At 42.6% G+C, this 21,427-nt stretch overlaps 1 protein-coding gene across 2 annotated transcripts in view; it reads right to left on the bottom strand.

Annotated features, from left to right (window-relative positions):
• Positions 1-21,427, bottom strand: part of elavl4 (ELAV like neuron-specific RNA binding protein 4) — a 94,713-nt gene that overhangs the window by 5,938 nt on the left and 67,348 nt on the right. For both annotated transcript variants that reach the window (XM_008295667.1, XM_008295668.1), the window contains exon 7: positions 17,777-18,002. In XM_008295667.1, coding sequence (XP_008293889.1) covers positions 17,777-18,002 — 226 coding nt within the window. The remainder of the gene's footprint in view (positions 1-17,776; positions 18,003-21,427) is intronic.

The following is a 21,427-nucleotide window of genomic DNA, read 5'->3' as shown; positions in this document are numbered from 1 at the left end:
AGATTTTAGCTTTAGTGCTAATTTCATATCATAATATATCCTGACCTTAAACAGAACAGACGATAGATGTCTGATATACAGACGAGCGCTTTCTGCAGCTTGAAGTGTGCACATGAAGCACATTTCTAACTTCTAGAGTCTAACAGACTTTATTTTTAGCACTAAATTCATTTCATAACATGCAAACACTGAATCTTGACCCAGAATTTCAATTTGTGATATAAAGAGGTGTACGAAGTGGACAATAGATGATTGAAATGCAGAGCTGCATTCAGAAAAGAGCGCTTTTTGTAGATTTAGTGAAATAAAATAAAAAAGGAAACTGCACATTTATAACCTGCATGTGTCTCATAGATTTTATTTTTAGCACCAACAGCGTTTTATTTCAAGCTAATATAAAACTTTAAAACATAATAATATATATATATCTTTGAATTTGTGTTACAAATATATGAACAGAACAAAGAGAAGACTAAATACAGTTTTCAGAAGAGAGCGCTTTTTGCAGATTTAGTTAAGATAAAAAGGAAAACTGTGCTCATAAAGCTCATTTATAATGCCTAAAGTGTCTAAAAGGTTTATTTTTAGCGCTAATTTCATTGTATTTCAAGCATTAATACAGCTTTAAAGCATACTAACATATATATATATATATATATTGACCCTAAATTTCAATTTGTGTCATAAAGGGATGAACAGAACAAACAATAAATGACTGAATGCAGACTTGTATCCAGAAAACAGTGNGTGTTGTGTTCAGAAAACAGCGCTTTTTGCAGATTTAGTGAAATAAAAAATGGAAGCTGCACATGAAGCACATTTATAACCAATAAGTGTCTAATATATTTATCTTTAGCACTAATTATTTTACTATTTCATGCATATATGTTTTATTTTCAGCCTATCTACGACTATAAAGCCGTCTAACATATATAGCTCGACCCTAAATTTCCATTTTCCTCACAAAGACACGAGCAGAACAAACAATAGACGACTGAAATACGGCGTTGTGTTCAGAAAACAGCAGATCTTTGCAGATTTAGTTAAGGAACAAAAAAAAGGTAAACTGTGCACATGAAGCACATTTCTAAGTTCCAAAGTGTGGAGGTTTTAGTGGAGGGCTCGGGAGCAGGGAGCAGCAGCACAGGGACACAGTGAGGAAGTGTCCTGTGGTTGTGAGTTGTGATGAGAAGCGACAGCTCTCCTGCGGAGCCTGTAAATTGGCTTGGCGTATCACAGACACACAGCCACGCTACATCGCTCAGGTGTCACACCAGGGAAGCCGCTCCAGAAGAAAAATACCTTCCAAGCTCTGACTTTGATGGAGAATAAACAGCACGACCGGCTTAGTGTTATTGAAAGAGAGAGGAAATTGTATAAGCACATATTCCGTCTGCGATTCTGAAACGCTGCCGTCGGATCTGATGATAGAGTGCAGGATGCAATCACCTGTTTCTGTCTCGGGTTTTTTTTTTTTTTTGTTGGGGGGGTAGTCGAGGTGAAAGGTAACACGAGGAGTAAAGCCCCTAAACATGTCTAGGACTGTGTCATTAGTGGGTGACGTAAAATGGCTGGGAGGACGCCATATATACAGCATGGGGACTATTTACTGTATATATATGGAGTTTAGTGATGGTTGGATGTAAAGGTTACAGGCCTGGGCAAAAACACACACACTGATTTAATTAAAATGAAAGAGTTAAAAGCCTTTCGTTGACTAATTTATAATAATTCCAGCTTGTAATGCAGAGACTGGTGCAGTTCAGGCTAAACGTGAACGTGCACCTTATGGTTCATTATCAGTGTGACCAAATCATTATAGATGCAAAATGTGCAAGTTGATCAAAATTTACCAAAATTAGTCTCTAACCCGGATCCATGTTCTTCTTTTTTTTTTGCCCAGGCCTCACAGGGAATAGTTCTGGGAAGCGTGGACGTGATGGCAGCATGATGAAATGAGGGGAAATACGTAGTTTGTGAACGACAGAACCCCACAGTCTCTTATGAACAGCTCCTCTCTGATCTGGGTGGACCCACACAGAGCGCTCGCTGATTTCGAGACACCTGCACCAGGTGCAGAGCTCGCACCTGTTGTTCAAACGCAGGACGTACTTGCCAAAAAAAAAAAAAAAAAAAAGATTGTTCACAGGAGAAAAGGTGCATCGCCGCTGTTCCGCCGTGCACACTGCGATGACTCATGCTCTCCGTGTGCGTGCGTGGGCGTTACATCCTCTGTTCGAACAACCTATTAATTGCATTTGGTGCAAATGTTTTCCAAATCGAGGCCTGTTGTTTAGAGCAGACATGTGTCCTCGATTAAATGCATCTATTGTCACGTTGACCAAGAATACTTGAGGCTGATGTCAGTATTAAAATCTCTCATATCTCAGTTTCACATCATATTAAACATCAACTGTTGCTACATGACAGGTTTACTGGTGAACACACATCACTGGCTTTCCCATCTAAGTTCAACACATTAGCTTGGAGATTCCCAACCTTCTGGGGAAGTGGTTCAGATCTCATTGTTTAATTATAATGACTGTAGGAAGGAGTTGAGAAGGAGGAGGAGCCGCTGGTTCTTGGAAGTATGTTTTTCAAAATGTCCTCAGTGTTGGTCAACATAGAAACCAAAGAGACTCCCAGAGTGCCTTGCTTCAGATTATTTTAACTTGTAAGGAATTGTGTGTTTGCTATCACGGGCTGCGCTTGGAATCGAGTATCCCAGTTATGAGGCTGGACTTCCTGTTTTTGTGTTTGCACATGGAACCATCTGATTTCAGAAACCTGCACATCTCAGTTTAAAGGAAACCCAATCACATGCCAGCTCCAATACGAAGAAAGCTGCTGCATGTAGGATCACCTGATCGAGGCATTTTATAGTTAACAATAATCCCAATTTATCGTTTACATCTCCTGTTGTATTCTGAACACATGACTTCTGGCTGGAGGTCATTGAACGTCACACAAGTCTTCGTCATGGTTGCTAGCTAAACCCCCACAATGCTCTCCGTTTGCCAACATGAACAACCTGCAGTCTGAGTAACGCCTCCTCTACAGTCTTACCCAGTAGGAGGCTCCACCTGGTGGAACAACCAGGTACTACAGCTGACCTACGGTACACTCTCTGACCTGCATGTAGAGAACACAGGTTCTTTTGGAGCCCGTGGAGCGGCGGTACCGTCTCTCCAGGCTACATTGCAGACGTTGTACTACTGGAGCTTGTAGCCACCTACGTAGCATTCTGGAACAGCCTGGATGCAGGAATTGTTAATGCGTCGCGGCGCTGCTCGGTTGTAAAGCACACACACCGGATTGACTTCATGAACCGTAATGTGTTTGAAGTGGATATTATCTGTGACAGCGGCGTCAGATTGGGACTCGGTATCAGTAAACACTGAACAGGAAATGGCTCGGGGGCAAAATAACTCGATTAGGACATCCCTGGCTGTGTGTACACAGTCAGAACTTTGTCTGTAATAATCCATAGACAGAATGTTTGGACACCAGGCGGGTTCCCCACAACTACCCGGTTTGGGCACCGTTCTCATTAACTTGCTCTGTTCCTATTGACCTCATGAACGGTTAAACGATCAGTTTTCTCTCCACTCAGGGTCAGAAAGCCTCATCGTGACGAACCAGTCAGAGCTGCGCATCTTAATCCGTGACAGCCCGACACCAGCCAGAGTGGAGGATATGTTCAGCATCTCCTGTAACTGGTGGATAAGCCACACGAGTTTGGCATTTAATAGCGCTAAGCCCGCTGTAAGCCAAAGTGGCCTCGCTTTCAATAGCCACAGTCAAATTAATTTGGGCTAACGGTTAAAGGGACGTCAGGATTAAATCGCCAAATGTGCTTCAAACATCACAGGACGCGATCATCAGTAACTGGGATGGTCGTGTTCATCACGCCTGCTCCGTGTAAACACCGTATCCTGGATACGATCGGGATGAGCCTCATGACTGGGATACGAGCTGCATCCATGAGTTCAGAAACGTTCCTTTGCTGCGTTTGTAAAACCAAACCAGCCAACAGGACAACAGAGCGCTTCCAAATGGTCCAAAAAACCAAGAAACCCAAAGTGAATCCAGTAATTTAAGCTGTAATGTCTGTTTTCTGAGGAATGATTCGCTCCTCTGTTAGTATTTCTGAACAAAATGCACCTCAGGAGTCGTCATTAACTCGTCACATTTTATTTTTCTACCCATAGGTTTGGATACCAGACATTATACTGGTGTGTCCGTCCAACAGCGAGTCCTTTGACTTTGTCTCTGGGACACACTGAGAAAGTCTTTTACTTTCAGAACCAGCGGCACATGAAACAGCTCCTCACTTCACAACTTTGTGCCAAATTAGGTTCAAATTGTCTTTTTTAGTGACAGCTTAGTGTCACCACTGTAGAGTTACTGACCAGTGGACCAGCCACTGCTCGTCGCTCAGGAATTTCGGTGGGCTCGCCAAGAACAACGAGGTTCGGAAGCCTTGCATCAAACACACATTTAACTTCATATATCCTGATATAAATGTCTACGCTCCCACCCCGCCCTGCCTGCTTTCTGCCCCGCCTCCCCCCCTCCGTGACCTCCTGCAGGCCCTGCCCCGGTACTCACCTAAACCTCTGGGCCTGGTGGTGGAGGGGGCCGGGGTATCGGCGGTTGGGGGACTGGTAGAGTTGCGACAGAAGGGCTTGGCTGGTCTTCTGACTGGGGTTGTTGGCAAACTTGACCGTGATGGGCTCGGCGGCACCTGATGGCTTCTGGCCATTCAGGCCCTTGATGGCCTCCTCGGCCTCTATCCTCTTATCAAAGCGGATGAAGCCGACGCCTCGGGAGCCACCTGCGGGGCCAGCAGATCACAAACAGACAGGGGCCCCTTTTACTTTACAGGCTCTGGACACAAGTTGGACTGACATACGCTCATGCTGTGTGAGTGTGTGAGTGTGTGAGTGTGTGTGTGAGATGCCTTCATACATGACAGGAAACTCAGAAACACTGCTGGCGATTATAAACTCGTACCAACGAAGCCCGACGTGTTGATTTACAGGAATGTGCTCCACGATGTATAAAAAGACGGGAAAGCCGAGGTGATAAAAATATGAATCGGGGAGTAAAGTAAATCGTTCTCTCTCTCAGTCAAAGACATTTTTCTCTACATGAAGCAGCTTCCAGCTCCTTGTGGGAGAACGATAACAAAAAGTGACCCATTTATTCACCAGGCTGTGTGTTAACTGCCGAAGTGTGCGACTGTGATGTCGTGTACACTGTAAAAAAAAATAAAAATCTGGAGCAAACGGTGCCAGAAAAATTGGTAGAATTCAGAAAGTAACAGCAAATATCTGTAAAATAATGGTTTTGTAATTGTACAGGCCCACACTGGGGTGAATGAATTATTTGTAAAAATATGGACTGTGGACGTGGATGTAACCTGAGTTTTAATTATTTTTTTTAACAGTCAGCGTGCAAATTAATGTTTAAAAAAAAAAAAAAAAAGATTTCACTCAACATTATCTGTAATTTAATAAAACATGGAAAATATGTAAAATAATTTTTCAATTCTTAAAAAAATAATTTCTCTTTCAACAAATATCTGGAAAATACTTTTTTTTCTGATTTAAATCCACTAAAGCAGTCTGATTTAATATTTAAACATAAAAGAACCAGTTAGCATTTATGAAAATAATTTTTTTGATTAGAACTTTATTGAATTTTTTTTTTTAGTCATCAAATAAATTATTTTTTTTCTGTGAATTTACTCTGTAATTTACCAAAACATGGAAAATAACTTTTTAAATTAAACATTTTTTTTCCTTCCTTATGATTCATAATTTTGCTTTCAAATAACTCCAAATATCAGATTTTGTTTAGTTGTTTAGTTTAAATACAAAAAAAAAAAAAAAACGGGGAAAAGAAAGAAAATAATGCAAATAAATGGTCAAATAATAAATAAATATTGTTTATTTATAGTTAACATGTAAATTCATAGTTTTGCAGTGATTTTACAAGTTATTTTAAGTCATTTAACAACAGATCTGTAAAATAATAATATACATTAAAATAAATCACTTTTTTGTAGTGCATACATAATTAAGTGTATGTATACATACATAATCTTGATTTGTGATCTCTCTAAATACGCTGAGCTGATCTGACTCAGAAACGTAATTTTTTCTTTATATTCTCATCACCATTATTTACATTTTCCTGCCTTCACGTGCCTCTGGAGCCGACCTGACACACAGCAGCAGTTAACCAGAGGGTTTAACATCAGGTTTACAGCAGCAGAGACAGACGACGTGGAGGAAACGTAGAACAGCGACACAAAGCGAGGCGGCAGCTCTAGACGCTGCGACGTGGCATCTGGCCCAGACTCTGTTTGAAGCTACAGTCCATTCTTCCCTCACGCTCGCCCGAGTTACAGTCATCCACACACACTCTTCACGCATTGTTCTCGGTGACATTTGAGCCGTTTCCTTGGAGATCTTTTTGTGTGTGTGTGTGTGTGTTGAGAGGAACATTTAGAGACGTGCTACCTGGGAGGTCCTTCATCGGCGTCTGCTGCGATTTGCTTTGTGTACATTACAGACTGTATACACACATCTATATATATATATACGTGTGTGTGTGTGTGTGTGTGTGTGCATGTGCGCTGGTATCTATTAATGGATGCTGTGCCTTGTTTTAATGAGGCTGCCTCGATGGCCCAGAGGATGCTCGCTCAGTGACAGCAGCACTCTGCCGGAGAGACTATTTACATAATACTGTGTGCACACAGGCATGTGTGTGTGACGGAGGCTGAATAAAAGAGAGGCAGTAAGAAAGAGGGGAATGCTGTGTTTGAGCATCATTGTGTGCAGTCTCGTTCTCACACTTAAAAAGCCCTCCTTATTGTTATTCCACATTTTTGTACATGCCATCCCTCTCCCCAGCTCTTTTTTTTTTTTTACTTCCTGTTGGCTCGTCTCGTGGCTCTTCGCTCCCCCTGAATTCTTATTCGGAGGAGCACCTTGACCATCTCGCTCCCCCCTTTTTGTTCTCAGTTTCTCTCCAGGACACAGACACCACAAGGTTATTTACTTTCAAGCCAAGCAGCAACACACACACACACAAAAAAAACACTCTTTGAAAGCAAACAATTTATGAAAATCTTTGGACGTGACGAGAAGCTTTTTGTTCCAGCGGACAATGAAACGTGGAAGTGGAGCTCTGATAATGGAAATCCAGCATTAACATTCAATTTAAAACAGATAAATAACTGTGTTTGTACGCCAGATGTTTTTAGAAATACTCGTAGCAGCGCTGTAGCTTCACCTTTTTAAGAATAAACGCTGTAGTAGGAGCACATTTACACGTTCTCTACATCTCCTTCCAGTTCACTGAATCATCTCACAGCAGAAACCACTTTTGCTAAAATTAAATTTCTTTAACTTCTTTGTTTTATTTATGACCTTTTTAACATAATGGTTTTATATTTTTTTTGGAACGATAACCTGTTTTTCATTGGAATGGTTAAAACCTCCACAAAAACCAAAAAGAGAAATTCATGATGAGACTTTTTCCAATAAGACAAACATAATTTGATCATCAACAGGTGACGTCTGCCAGTGTTTCATCTGGTGAGGACTCATTACAACCTCAGATCTTTAATAAACGGATATCAGAGAAGCTCCTGTGTTGTGGAGCCAATCGGCACATCGGTGAAGTCACTGCAACGGCTCAGATGATTCAAGAACCTCGAGGAACTCTTGAAGGAACCTTTAACAGCTCAGTTCAGAGAAGAGGAACCTTTAACCTTCGTTTACCTTCAAATTCACCGACATCAATTTAAACCTCCAGAAAATATAATTAAAATCGTTACCTAGGTTTATGTGTAAATATCCCTTAAAATAAAACTGAGAAAATTCTGTCAGTGACTTATTTAGAGACGTTAAACACTGAGTGAGGATAACAGGAGGGTTAATAACTCAGAACTGTTTCCTGGAGGATTTTCTAACACCATATTCTCGCATTTACACTTTAGTTTATTCATTTCATTATTAAAACTTTTATGGCAGTAAATCGTGGAGCTCTTCTGAACTATACAGGAGACATTAATGCAAGTCTTAGAGGCCGGTTTTGTGTCTTTGGGCAAATTGGGATCTTGTCTGACTTTTCCCTGACAGAATCGTGCGACTCTAAACACGAATGCAAAGCTCCGTGTTCACCTAAAATAACCAAACAAAAGTTTGTTTCAGGAACGTCTACCTGTGGTCTGGACAGGTTTTAGATTCAAAAATATTCTGCAAATCTAATAACAATCAAGCTGGAATCCCAAAACCCAACACTGGATGAAACGTTTCCTCAACCAGCTGCAGAGGAACCACTTTGAATTTAGGAGGTTCCTTAAACCCCAAATGGTTCTTCAAGGCTCTTCTAGAATAGAATAGAAAAATACTTTATTTATCCCAGTCTGGGAAATTACTGAAATTCTACTCAGAGTTCAGAGCAGAAAGATGCACTCGATAAATCCAAAGTCAGAAAACAGAATCTAGTGTTTATAAATGGTTCTGTAACTGTAGAAAAATCCCATCTGATCGACGTGTTTTTACTCATATAGCAGCTAAACACGACCATTTATTATCCATGTTCATGTCTGGAAACAAAGCTCTGCTGTCCAGAGTTGAATTAAGGACTTTAGCTTAACCTACATGTGGAGATCTGGGGAGAAGGTGACCTGTCCTCATTTAGCCTTGTTTGTTTTTTTTTTTGTTGTTGTTGTAGCTTCCTGTAGCGACGGGAACCTTTCAAACCAAAAGCAGGCGAGGAGCAGAACCCACCTGGAACCAGCATCCGAACACCTGCAGCCTCCATCCGGTGAGTCAGACAGAGAGAGAAGCTTCTGACCACACGAGCCACAGCCTTTCATTACACTCCTACTTCACTTCTTCTGTTTTACTCTCAGTTTTTAAACTTTTTCTGGGTCCCCCTCCCTCCCTCACATCCTTTAGTGGCAGCTCTGTACCTGTACGTTTTAATTAGCTTGTCAGACGCAGAAAAATAACCGTTCTAGAGGGATCTACACGCTGCAAACAGCCACCGCTGCTGCTCCTACGCCTCCTTTCATTCTTTCCTCCAGTCGTGGTGGATGTGAGGTGAACACGGGGTCAGCGCCGCGTCTCCACGTCGGTAACGGACCTTTATGAGGCGTGTCGAGCTTCACCTCGATAACTGGAATCGGCCCAATTTCACGACCGGTCTCGCTGCTGCCGTGAAGGCACTCGGCGACTCCGAGAGCCTTGCTCAAGGGCACCTCAGCGGTAGTTAAGGAAGAGGAGAGCGCTGATCATCGGCTTCCTCCGCCGAGACGAGAGAGCAGGAGAGAAGGACTCTATTCGTCCTTTAATCCTCACACTTGTTTGGCCTTGAGCTCCTCCTAAGCTGGTTTCTTGCTGGAGGGCCTCCAGACAAATGCTTGGCATACAGATGAAGGCCCGGCACAAACACACACACACACACACACACACACTTACTTCTGCGACGACTTGAAGAGGTGTTATTAAGAGTGAAGTGTGAAAAGAGGACTGGAGATGTCCGTGACCGTTTGTAATGGCGCGTGACCGATCGCTGAGCGTACGTGCGCGCGACGGCGGCGGCAGATTAAAGACGTGCGCTCTCCTGTTAGCTCGAGTGTGAACCAGCCGCTCTCGTCCTTGAGGTTGCACAATGGCCCGGTGAAGGAGGTGAGAGATGTGAGGTGGTGGTTGACCTCATCACAAGTGTGTGTGTGTGTGTGTGTGTGAGATGTGCTGGCGTCTATACGTAACGCAGAGCGGTGATTCCAGCTCGGAATGAGATTAAGTCGACATCAAGAGCGAGTTCAGGCGGCGGATCGGAGCAGATGCGGAGTGAAGACGAGACTTTTATATTTCTCGTAATGTGTCGGTGAGCACTTACTGCCGACTGTCTTTGTATCGACGACGCTGCTGCTGCGTACGTTTAATGTGTTTCTCAATCCAATCGCTGCCACAGCGTTTGATTCCAGCTCAGTTTAACCCAATGAACTCAAAGCAGCACATTTTTACCCACTGTGGCTTCTCTTTTTACGGCATTTTTCTTCTTGTAAATGTTTTATTTTTGGTATTTTTCTTCTCACGATTTTAAGCTTGGGTTTTGTTTGTTTTCTCAGGACTGTTGGAAAGTTTTTACAGTTTCTGGCTCCAATAAATGACGTGATTATTATTTGTTTTCCAAACCTACCACGCCTCTGAGGATTCAGAGGGTTGGAGGTTTGCATTGTTCAGTTTTCTTTTCATCAGATTCCACTTTAACACCAAAACCTCACCATGTCTTCATTCATCTCTTCCTATCGCTCTGTCCTGTCTGCCATGTTCAGCCTAATGCCCATCTCTTCTCCTAAACAGTAAACCTACAGCTGGGATCTGTAGTTTGTAGAAAGTTTCATTTAAAAATGAGCAAACGTTCTGTTTGTTGGCTTATTTATAGGAATGCATGAACCCTACGAACCCCAAAGCCCCACCGGTGGGTCTAAACGGGTGCTAGTTTGTCTTTGTAATGACTAAAATGACATAATTTATCAGAGTCGGATGCTAAAAATATAAAGAATCAGCAGATTTTCACCGTTTTGATGGAGAATAACATAAATATTGTGTGTCAGGTTGCATCCTGTTGGAAAACGAAACCACAAACTAATACATGTCATATTATAAACAACAGTTTGCTTTACCCGGTTTCTGTAAAAACTGAAAAAATTCTGCACCTCTCTGTGATACCAGAAGGACATCTTTGACTAAACTGTGATCTACAGTAACGTGACCAAAATTCTGCGACGTCTCGGCTGAACTGCAGATCGTGTTTGCAGATTTACAGCAGACAGGAAAAAAAAAAGGAAAATGTAAGCAGTAAAATATCTATAATCTGCAGAGCCACCGCAGAGCCACCATTTCTCCCAGTGTCGCTAACACTTGTGGACACTTGGAAGACATGCTGAACCCATTTTTTTTCAATTTTTGTAGAAGAAACAATCAAAGAAATTCAGCTTTCGTTTTTGGTTTTTGATGATTTTTGGCATTGAGACATTTCTGAGCTCTTGCTGCTTCTAGTTGTTGTTGTTCTGTTTCCATAGAGGTGCACCAACCATAGATATATATAATAAAGGCTAGCTGTCTTAAGGCGGCCATCTTGCCACGGGGCAGCTCTCTGGTGGAACCTGTGGTCCGTGAAGGAAGGCGAGCGATCTGCACAAACGTAAATACTCTGATCTCGCTGAAATCTTGACGGATTTACAAACGGTTTGGTTTCTTACAAACGTTATTAACGTGGCTACAATTTGAATTACAAAAATGCTAATTAATTAAAATACAAGAGAGAGTGGCAGCTGGTTGCAGCGCCTCCTCCCTACCTTCTGTACACCTCTGATGTTTATAACAAACCGTTGGTAGAAAACTGAGCAAGTTGTGGATATTTAGAAAGCACATGCACCACTACAACACGATGCTATGGGTGAGTGAGCGGACCGTACCAAGATGGCCGCCGGTACGATTCCATTGGCCGGCAGCGCAGACGAGACATCCAGCCTTTATCATACAGATCTATGAAGACAAATGTGAAGGGAGCCCAGACACTGGTTGGGCTTTGAAGGGTTAAAACACACCGTCGAGCTCCTGAGTCCTCACTGTATCTGGAAGTTACTCTGAATGAACGACAGCGTATGGAACAAAACCGGCCTTAAACCTGCACAGAATCCCAGAACCACCTGCAGACGTAACTAACGGACCCGCTTTGAATCGAGCTCGGTGGATCGGCGCTGCTTCCTACTTCCTCCCGCTCCGTCACGCCGCGTTAACGTAATAAACCTCGAGAAGGACGGGGGTTTATTTTTCCGCCGTTATAAACGCGGCAAACAAAAACAAACTCGCAATCTATGAATCCAAGCTGCCAGTACCGGGAAGTCCAACCTAATGACTGTCCTTTCAACCGGCCCCAGAAGCCGAGGCCTACTTATCAACCAGCAGCCAGCCATACAGCCCACATTAGAGCACAATGTACTGACTAAGGTACAGCAATCTGTCTTTCTCCCCCTTCTCCTTCTCCTCACTCTCCTCCCGCCGTCTCCCTCTCCTCCACAGTAATCAACAGAGGCTTATGTAACTCTCTCTACCTGTGCTTATCTCCCTCTAACACACACCGACAGGCACATTGGCTGCCTTACTAATAACACGCTGCCTCGGTCTGCGGAGGGGAGGAGGGGGGAAGCAGAAAGAGAGAGGACGGGTGAGGCCGGAGCGAGAAAAAAAAAAAAAAAGATGAGGAGCGAAGGGAAGGAAAGGACAAAAGGAGAGAAGGTGATAGAGGAGAATGTTAGGAGGTGACAGTAAAAGGATGATGATGAAAGGAAACAGAGCTATTCTTGCTCGCTTCCTTCCCAAACAAAGCCGCTCTCTCTCTCTAAAAAACCCACTATCATTTCCCCAAACACTGACTGACTGACAGAGAGGAATGACTGCTCCTCTGAGAGACCAGGGAGGAAAAAAAAACCCGAGGAGAGAGGTGAGAAACCCGGCTGCTGGGTAATGAAACACACTTTCCTTCTCCCTGCATTGTGTTGTCGTGTGAAGACGCACCGCTGCTCGCATACATCAGCACAAAACTGGACCTTTTTTAGCTTCTCTGTCGCCTCGTCTTCCTTTTTTTAAAACAAAAAAATCTACACGGTGCCAACTGTATCAGACGGTTAAACTCGCCTTTTTTTTCCCTCTCTCTCCGGAAGATTTCTAATATGGCAGAAGCAGAAAGGAAACCAGCTCTTCCTACTGGCCTCTAATTAGAGGCAGAGAGAGAGGAAAAAAAAAAAGGCAATGTCCTTGTTTTAAGTAACGTTCGTGTGCCTGGGTACAGATGGCATTTGAAAACGCAGCGAGAGGAGGGACGAGGAGACTTTGAAGAGTGGAGGTGCCCTGTGCTTTAGCCTCTGTCAGTGCACAGCTCCAACCATCTGTCTGCTGCGCCCATGCATTGATGTGCATGTCTGCATGTGTGTGTGTGTGTGTGTGTGTGTGTGTGTGTGTGTTGTTGGCTATCACAGCGATAGGATGAAGAACAACAACGAGAGGAAACGGAGAGGTGTGAGCTGATCGCATGAGTCAAGGCTGCAGCAGCTCTCCACCGCCGTTACCTTGACCGTTCTGTTCTGTGCTGCCGGACGGGCGGAGAGCTGGGATTCGGCGCCGCGGTGTCAGTCTGGAGGGGAACATTCATTATTCAAGTCGGGAGAGGAGAGAACACGCTAACTGTACTGGGGATGGAGGAGGATGGAGGAGGATGGAGGAGGGGAGGAGGGCTGCAATTCCTCGGAGGAAAAAATTGTATACTTGAAATTCACGAGCGCTCGATGCAAACGGTTTGAATACGAGAGGAGTGATCCCAACACCAACACAACAAACCGAGGAGGGTTGGTGGGGGAACGAGAAGCAGAACAAGAAAGAAGCATTTCTCAACCTGGACACTGTAAAAAACAAAAAACTGTAAAAATACGACAGCAAGGAGGCCGAAAGATTATTAAAGAAACGCCAGAACATAAAAAAACTGAGGATAAAGACAAATATCTGTAGAAAAAATGTAGTTTTGCTGATTTAAGTGCAACAAAAAATAGCAAATATATGGTCACATGTTGGAAAAATACAGATTATTGATGTTGATGTTTAGTTTTTTTTCTCTTTACAGTCCACATGTTAATTAATCCTTTTGTACTAGAAATTTACTAAATTTCACCAAAATTTTATCAATGCAGGAGAAAATCTGTCAAATAACTGCAGCAAAGGATCATTTTTCAGTTTCTAACAAAACATATATAATTCTTTTATCAAATATCATCAAATATCTGTAAAATATAGAAAATTTGAGCTCATTTTAGTTTAAAAAACAAAACACCAAACTGTAATTTTAACAAACTGATTTTTGTAAAAATACAGATTTCTGATGTTATTTAGTTTTTTCTTTCTTTACAGCCAAAATGTAAATTAATACTTTTATTCTGTAAATTTGTAACAAATGATCATTTTTCAGTTGATGACATACGTCATAGTTTCATCAAATGTTGGTAAAATGTTGATATTTTGAGCTGATTTAAGTAAAAATTGTGTANGAGCAGAACAAACAATAGACGACTGAAATACGGCGTTGTGTTCAGAAAACAGCAGATCTTTGCAGATTTAGTTAAGGAACAAAAAAAAGGTAAACTGTGCACATGAAGCACATTTCTAAGTTCCAAAGTGTGGAGGTTTTAGTGGAGGGCTCGGGAGCAGGGAGCAGCAGCACAGGGACACAGTGAGGAAGTGTCCTGTGGTTGTGAGTTGTGATGAGAAGCGACAGCTCTCCTGCGGAGCCTGTAAATTGGCTTGGCGTATCACAGACACACAGCCACGCTACATCGCTCAGGTGTCACACCAGGGAAGCCGCTCCAGAAGAAAAATACCTTCCAAGCTCTGACTTTGATGGAGAATAAACAGCACGACCGGCTTAGTGTTATTGAAAGAGAGAGGAAATTGTATAAGCACATATTCCGTCTGCGATTCTGAAACGCTGCCGTCGGATCTGATGATAGAGTGCAGGATGCAATCACCTGTTTCTGTCTCGGGTTTTTTTTTTTTTTTGTTGGGGGGGTAGTCGAGGTGAAAGGTAACACGAGGAGTAAAGCCCCTAAACATGTCTAGGACTGTGTCATTAGTGGGTGACGTAAAATGGCTGGGAGGACGCCATATATACAGCATGGGGACTATTTACTGTATATATATGGAGTTTAGTGATGGTTGGATGTAAAGGTTACAGGCCTGGGCAAAAACACACACACTGATTTAATTAAAATGAAAGAGTTAAAAGCCTTTCGTTGACTAATTTATAATAATTCCAGCTTGTAATGCAGAGACTGGTGCAGTTCAGGCTAAACGTGAACGTGCACCTTATGGTTCATTATCAGTGTGACCAAATCATTATAGATGCAAAATGTGCAAGTTGATCAAAATTTACCAAAATTAGTCTCTAACCCGGATCCATGTTCTTCTTTTTTTTTTGCCCAGGCCTCACAGGGAATAGTTCTGGGAAGCGTGGACGTGATGGCAGCATGATGAAATGAGGGGAAATACGTAGTTTGTGAACGACAGAACCCCACAGTCTCTTATGAACAGCTCCTCTCTGATCTGGGTGGACCCACACAGAGCGCTCGCTGATTTCGAGACACCTGCACCAGGTGCAGAGCTCGCACCTGTTGTTCAAACGCAGGACGTACTTGCCAAAAAAAAAAAAAAAAAAAAGATTGTTCACAGGAGAAAAGGTGCATCGCCGCTGTTCCGCCGTGCACACTGCGATGACTCATGCTCTCCGTGTGCGTGCGTGGGCGTTACATCCTCTGTTCGAACAACCTATTAATTGCATTTGGTGCAAATGTTTTCCAAATCGAGGCCTGTTGTTTAGAGCAGACATGTGTCCTCGATTAAATGCATCTATTGTCACGTTGACCAAGAATACTTGAGGCTGATGTCAGTATTAAAATCTCTCATATCTCAGTTTCACATCATATTAAACATCAACTGTTGCTACATGACAGGTTTACTGGTGAACACACATCACTGGCTTTCCCATCTAAGTTCAACACATTAGCTTGGAGATTCCCAACCTTCTGGGGAAGTGGTTCAGATCTCATTGTTTAATTAGAATGACTGTAGAGAGGAGTTTAGAAGGAGGAGGAGCCGCTGGTTCTTGGAAGTATGTTTTTCAAAATGTCCTGAGTGTTGGTCAACACAGGAACCAAAGAGACTCCCAGAGTGCCTTGCTTCAGATTATTTTAACTTGTGAGGAATTGTGTGTTTGCTATCACGGGCTGCGCTTGGAATCGAGTATCCCAGTTATGAGGCTGGACTTCCTGTTTTTGTGTTTGCACATGGAACCATCTGATTTCAGAAACCTGCACATCTCAGTTTAAAGGAAACCCAATCACATGCCAGCTCCAATACGAAGAAAGCTGCTGCATGTAGGATCACCTGATCGAGGCATTTTATAGTTAACAATAATCCCAATTTATCGTTTACATCTCCTGTTGTATTCTGAACACATGACTTCTGGCTGGAGGTCATTGAACGTCACACAAGTCTTCGTCATGGTTGCTAGCTAAACCCCCACAATGCTCTCCGTTTGCCAACATGAACAACCTGCAGTCTGAGTAACGCCTCCTCTACAGTCTTACCCAGTAGGAGGCTCCACCTGGTGGAACAACCAGGTACTACAGCTGACCTACGGTACACTCTCTGACCTGCATGTAGAGAACACAGGTTCTTTTGGAGCCCGTGGAGCGGCGGTACCGTCTCTCCAGGCTACATTGCAGACGTTGTACTACTGGAGCTTGTAGCCACCTACGTAGCATTCTGGAACAGCCTGGATGCAGGAATTGTTAATGCGTCGCGGCGCTGCTCGGTTGTAAAGCACACACACCGGATTGACTTCATGAACCGTAATGTGTTTGAAGTGGATATTATCTGTGACAGCGGCGTCAGATTGGGACTCGGTATCAGTAAACACTGAACAGGAAATGGCTCGGGGGCAAAATAACTCGATTAGGACATCCCTGGCTGTGTGTACACAGTCAGAACTTTGTCTGTAATAATCCATAGACAGAATGTTTGGACACCAGGCGGGTTCCCCACAACTACCCGGTTTGGGCACCGTTCTCATTAACTTGCTCTGTTCCTATTGACCTCATGAACGGTTAAACGATCAGTTTTCTCTCCACTCAGGGTCAGAAAGCCTCATCGTGACGAACCAGTCAGAGCTGCGCATCTTAATCCGTGACAGCCCGACACCAGCCAGAGTGGAGGATATGTTCAGCATCTCCTGTAACTGGTGGATAAGCCACACGAGTTTGGCATTTAATAGCGCTAAGCCCGCTGTAAGCCAAAGTGGCCTCGTTTTCAATAGCCACAGTCAAATTAATTTGGGCTAACAGTTAAAGGGATGTCAGGATTAAATCGCCAAATGTGCTTCAAACATCACAGGACGCGATCATCAGTAACTGGGATGGTCGTGTTCATCACGCCTGCTCCGTGTAAACACCGTATCCTGGATACGATCGGGATGAGCCTCATGACTGGGATACGAGCTGCATCCATGAGTTCAGAAACGTTCCTTTGCTGCGTTTGTAAAACCAAACCAGCCAACAGGACAACAGAGCGCTTCCAAATGGTCCAAAAAACCAAGAAACCCAAAGTGAATCCAGTAATTTAAGCTGTAATGTCTGTTTTCTGAGGAATGATTCGCTCCTCTGTTAGTATTTCTGAACAAAATGCACCTCAGGAGTCGTCATTAACTCGTCACATTTTATTTTTCTACCCATAGGTTTGGATACCAGACATTATACTGGTGTGTCCGTCCAACAGCGAGTCCTTTGACTTTGTCTCTGGGACACACTGAGAAAGTCTTTTACTTTCAGAACCAGCGGCACATGAAACAGCTCCTCACTTCACAACTTTGTGCCAAATTAGGTTCAAATTGTCTTTTTTAGTGACAGCTTAGTGTCACCACTGTAGAGTTACTGACCAGTGGACCAGCCACTGCTCGTCGCTCAGGAATTTCGGTGGGCTCGCCAAGAACAACGAGGTTCGGAAGCCTTGCATCAAACACACATTTAACTTCATATATCCTGATATAAATGTCTACGCTCCCACCCCGCCCTGCCTGCTTTCTGCCCCGCCTCCCCCCCTCCGTGACCTCCTGCAGGCCCTGCCCCGGTACTCACCTAAACCTCTGGGCCTGGTGGTGGAGGGGGCCGGGGTATCGGCGGTTGGGGGACTGGTAGAGTTGCGACAGAAGGGCTTGGCTGGTCTTCTGACTGGGGTTGTTGGCAAACTTGACCGTGATGGGCTCGGCGGCACCTGATGGCTTCTGGCCATTCAGGCCCTTGATGGCCTCCTCGGCCTCTATCCTCTTATCAAAGCGGATGAAGCCGACGCCTCGGGAGCCACCTGCGGGGCCAGCAGATCACAAACAGACAGGGGCCCCTTTTACTTTACAGGCTCTGGACACAAGTTGGACTGACATACGCTCATGCTGTGTGAGTGTGTGAGTGTGTGAGTGTGTGTGTGAGATGCCTTCATACATGACAGGAAACTCAGAAACACTGCTGGCGATTATAAACTCGTACCAACGAAGCCCGACGTGTTGATTTACAGGAATGTGCTCCACGATGTATAAAAAGACGGGAAAGCCGAGGTGATAAAAATATGAATCGGGGAGTAAAGTAAATCGTTCTCTCTCTCAGTCAAAGACATTTTTCTCTACATGAAGCAGCTTCCAGCTCCTTGTGGGAGAACGATAACAAAAAGTGACCCATTTATTCACCAGGCTGTGTGTTAACTGCCGAAGTGTGCGACTGTGATGTCGTGTACACTGTAAAAAAAAATAAAAATCTGGAGCAAACGGTGCCAGAAAAATTGGTAGAATTCAGAAAGTAACAGCAAATATCTGTAAAATAATGGTTTTGTAATTGTACAGGCCCACACTGGGGTGAATGAATTATTTGTAAAAATATGGACTGTGGACGTGGATGTAACCTGAGTTTTAATTATTTTTTTTAACAGTCAGCGTGCAAATTAATGTTTAAAAAAAAAAAAAAAAAGATTTCACTCAACATTATCTGTAATTTAATAAAACATGGAAAATATGTAAAATAATTTTTCAATTCTTAAAAAAATAATTTCTCTTTCAACAAATATCTGGAAAATACTTTTTTTTCTGATTTAAATCCACTAAAGCAGTCTGATTTAATATTTAAACATAAAAGAACCAGTTAGCATTTATGAAAATAATTTTTTTGATTAGAACTTTATTGAATTTTTTTTTTTAGTCATCAAATAAATTATTTTTTTTCTGTGAATTTACTCTGTAATTTACCAAAACATGGAAAATAACTTTTTAAATTAAACATTTTTTTTCCTTCCTTATGATTCATAATTTTGCTTTCAAATAACTCCAAATATCAGATTTTGTTTAGTTGTTTAGTTTAAATACAAAAAAAAAAAAAAAACGGGGAAAAGAAAGAAAATAATGCAAATAAATGGTCAAATAATAAATAAATATTGTTTATTTATAGTTAACATGTAAATTCATAGTTTTGCAGTGATTTTACAAGTTATTTTAAGTCATTTAACAACAGATCTGTAAAATAATAATATACATTAAAATAAATCACTTTTTTGTAGTGCATCCATAACTAAGTGTATGTATACATACACAATCTTGATTTGTGATCTCTCTAAATACACTGAGCCGATCTGACTCAGTAACGTCATTTTGTCTTTATATTTTCATCACCATTATTTACATTTTCCTGCCTTCACGTGCCTCTGGAGCCGACCTGACACACAGCAGCAGTTAACCAGAGGGTTTAACATCAGGTTTACAGCAGCAGAGACAGACGACGTGGAGGAAACGTAGAACAGCGACACAAAGCGAGGCGGCAGCTCTAGACGCTGCGACGTGGCATCTGGCCCAGACTCTGTTTGAAGCTACAGTCCATTCTTCCCTCACGCTCGCCCGAGTTACAGTCATCCACACACACTCTTCACGCATTGTTCTCGGTGACATTTGAGCCGTTTCCTTGGAGATCTTTTTGTGTGTGTGTGTGTGTGTTGAGAGGAACATTTAGAGACGTGCTACCTGGGAGGTCCTTCATCGGCGTCTGCTGCGATTTGCTTTGTGTACATTACAGACTGTATACACACATCTCTATATATATACGTGTGTGTGTGTGTGTGTGCATGTGCGCTGGTATCTATTAATGGATGCTGTGCCTTGTTTTAATGAGGCTGCCTCGATGGCCCAGAGGATGCTCGCTCAGTGACAGCAGCACTCTGCCGGAGAGACTATTTACATAATACTGTGTGCACACAGGCATGTGTGTGTGACGGAGGCTGAATAAAAGAGAGGCAGTAAGAAAGAGGGGAATGCTGTGTTTGAGCATCATTGTGTGCAGTCTCGTTCTCACACTTAAAAAGCCCTCCTTATTGTTATTCCACATTTTTGTACATGCCATCCCTCTCCCCAGCTCTTTTTTTTTTTTTACTTCCTGTTGGCTCGTCTCGTGGCTCTTCGCTCCCCCTGAATTCTTATTCGGAGGAGCACCTTGACCATCTCGCTCCCCCCTTTTTGTTCTCAGTTTCTCTCCAGGACACAGACACCACAAGGTTATTTACTTTCAAGCCAAGCAGCAACACACACACACACAAAAAAAACACTCTTTGAAAGCAAACAATTTATGAAAATCTTTGGACGTGACGAGAAGCTTTTTGTTCCAGCGGACAATGAAACGTGGAAGTGGAGCTCTGATAATGGAAATCCAGCATTAACATTCAATTTAAAACAGATAAATAACTGTGTTTGTACGCCAGATGTTTTTAGAAATACTCGTAGCAGCGCTGTAGCTTCACCTTTTTAAGAATAAACGCTGTAGTAGGAGCACATTTACACGTTCTCTACATCTCCTTCCAGTTCACTGAATCATCTCACAGCAGAAACCACTTTTGCTAAAATTAAATTTCTTTAACTTCTTTGTTTTATTTATGACCTTTTTAACATAATGGTTTTATATTTTTTTTGGAACGATAACCTGTTTTTCATTGGAATGGTTAAAACCTCCACAAAAACCAAAAAGAGAAATTCATGATGAGACTTTTTCCAATAAGACAAACATAATTTGATCATCAACAGGTGACGTCTGCCAGTGTTTCATCTGGTGAGGACTCATTACAACCTCAGATCTTTAATAAACGGATATCAGAGAAGCTCCTGTGTTGTGGAGCCAATCGGCACATCGGTGAAGTCACTGCAACGGCTCAGATGATTCAAGAACCTCGAGGAACTCTTGAAGGAACCTTTAACAGCTCAGTTCAGAGAAGAGGAACCTTTAACCTTCGTTTACCTTCAAATTCACCGACATCAATTTAAACCTCCAGAAAATATAATTAAAATCGTTACCTAGGTTTATGTGTAAATATCCCTTAAAATAAAACTGAGAAAATTCTGTCAGTGACTTATTTAGAGACGTTAAACACTGAGTGAGGATAACAGGAGGGTTAATAACTCAGAACTGTTTCCTGGAGGATTTTCTAACACCATATTCTCGCATTTACACTTTAGTTTATTCATTTCATTATTAAAACTTTTATGGCAGTAAATCGTGGAGCTCTTCTGAACTATACAGGAGACATTAATGCAAGTCTTAGAGGCCGGTTTTGTGTCTTTGGGCAAATTGGGATCTTGTCTGACTTTTCCCTGACAGAATCGTGCGACTCTAAACACGAATGCAAAGCTCCGTGTTCACCTAAAATAACCAAACAAAAGTTTGTTTCAGGAACGTCTACCTGTGGTCTGGACAGGTTTTAGATTCAAA

The sequence above is a fragment of the Stegastes partitus genome, unplaced genomic scaffold (genome assembly GCF_000690725.1).
Source record: "Stegastes partitus isolate 25-593 unplaced genomic scaffold, Stegastes_partitus-1.0.2 Scaffold1065, whole genome shotgun sequence".
NCBI classification, from domain to species: Eukaryota; Metazoa; Chordata; class Actinopteri; family Pomacentridae; genus Stegastes; species Stegastes partitus.
This window is presented reverse-complemented; position numbering and strand designations above follow the sequence as displayed.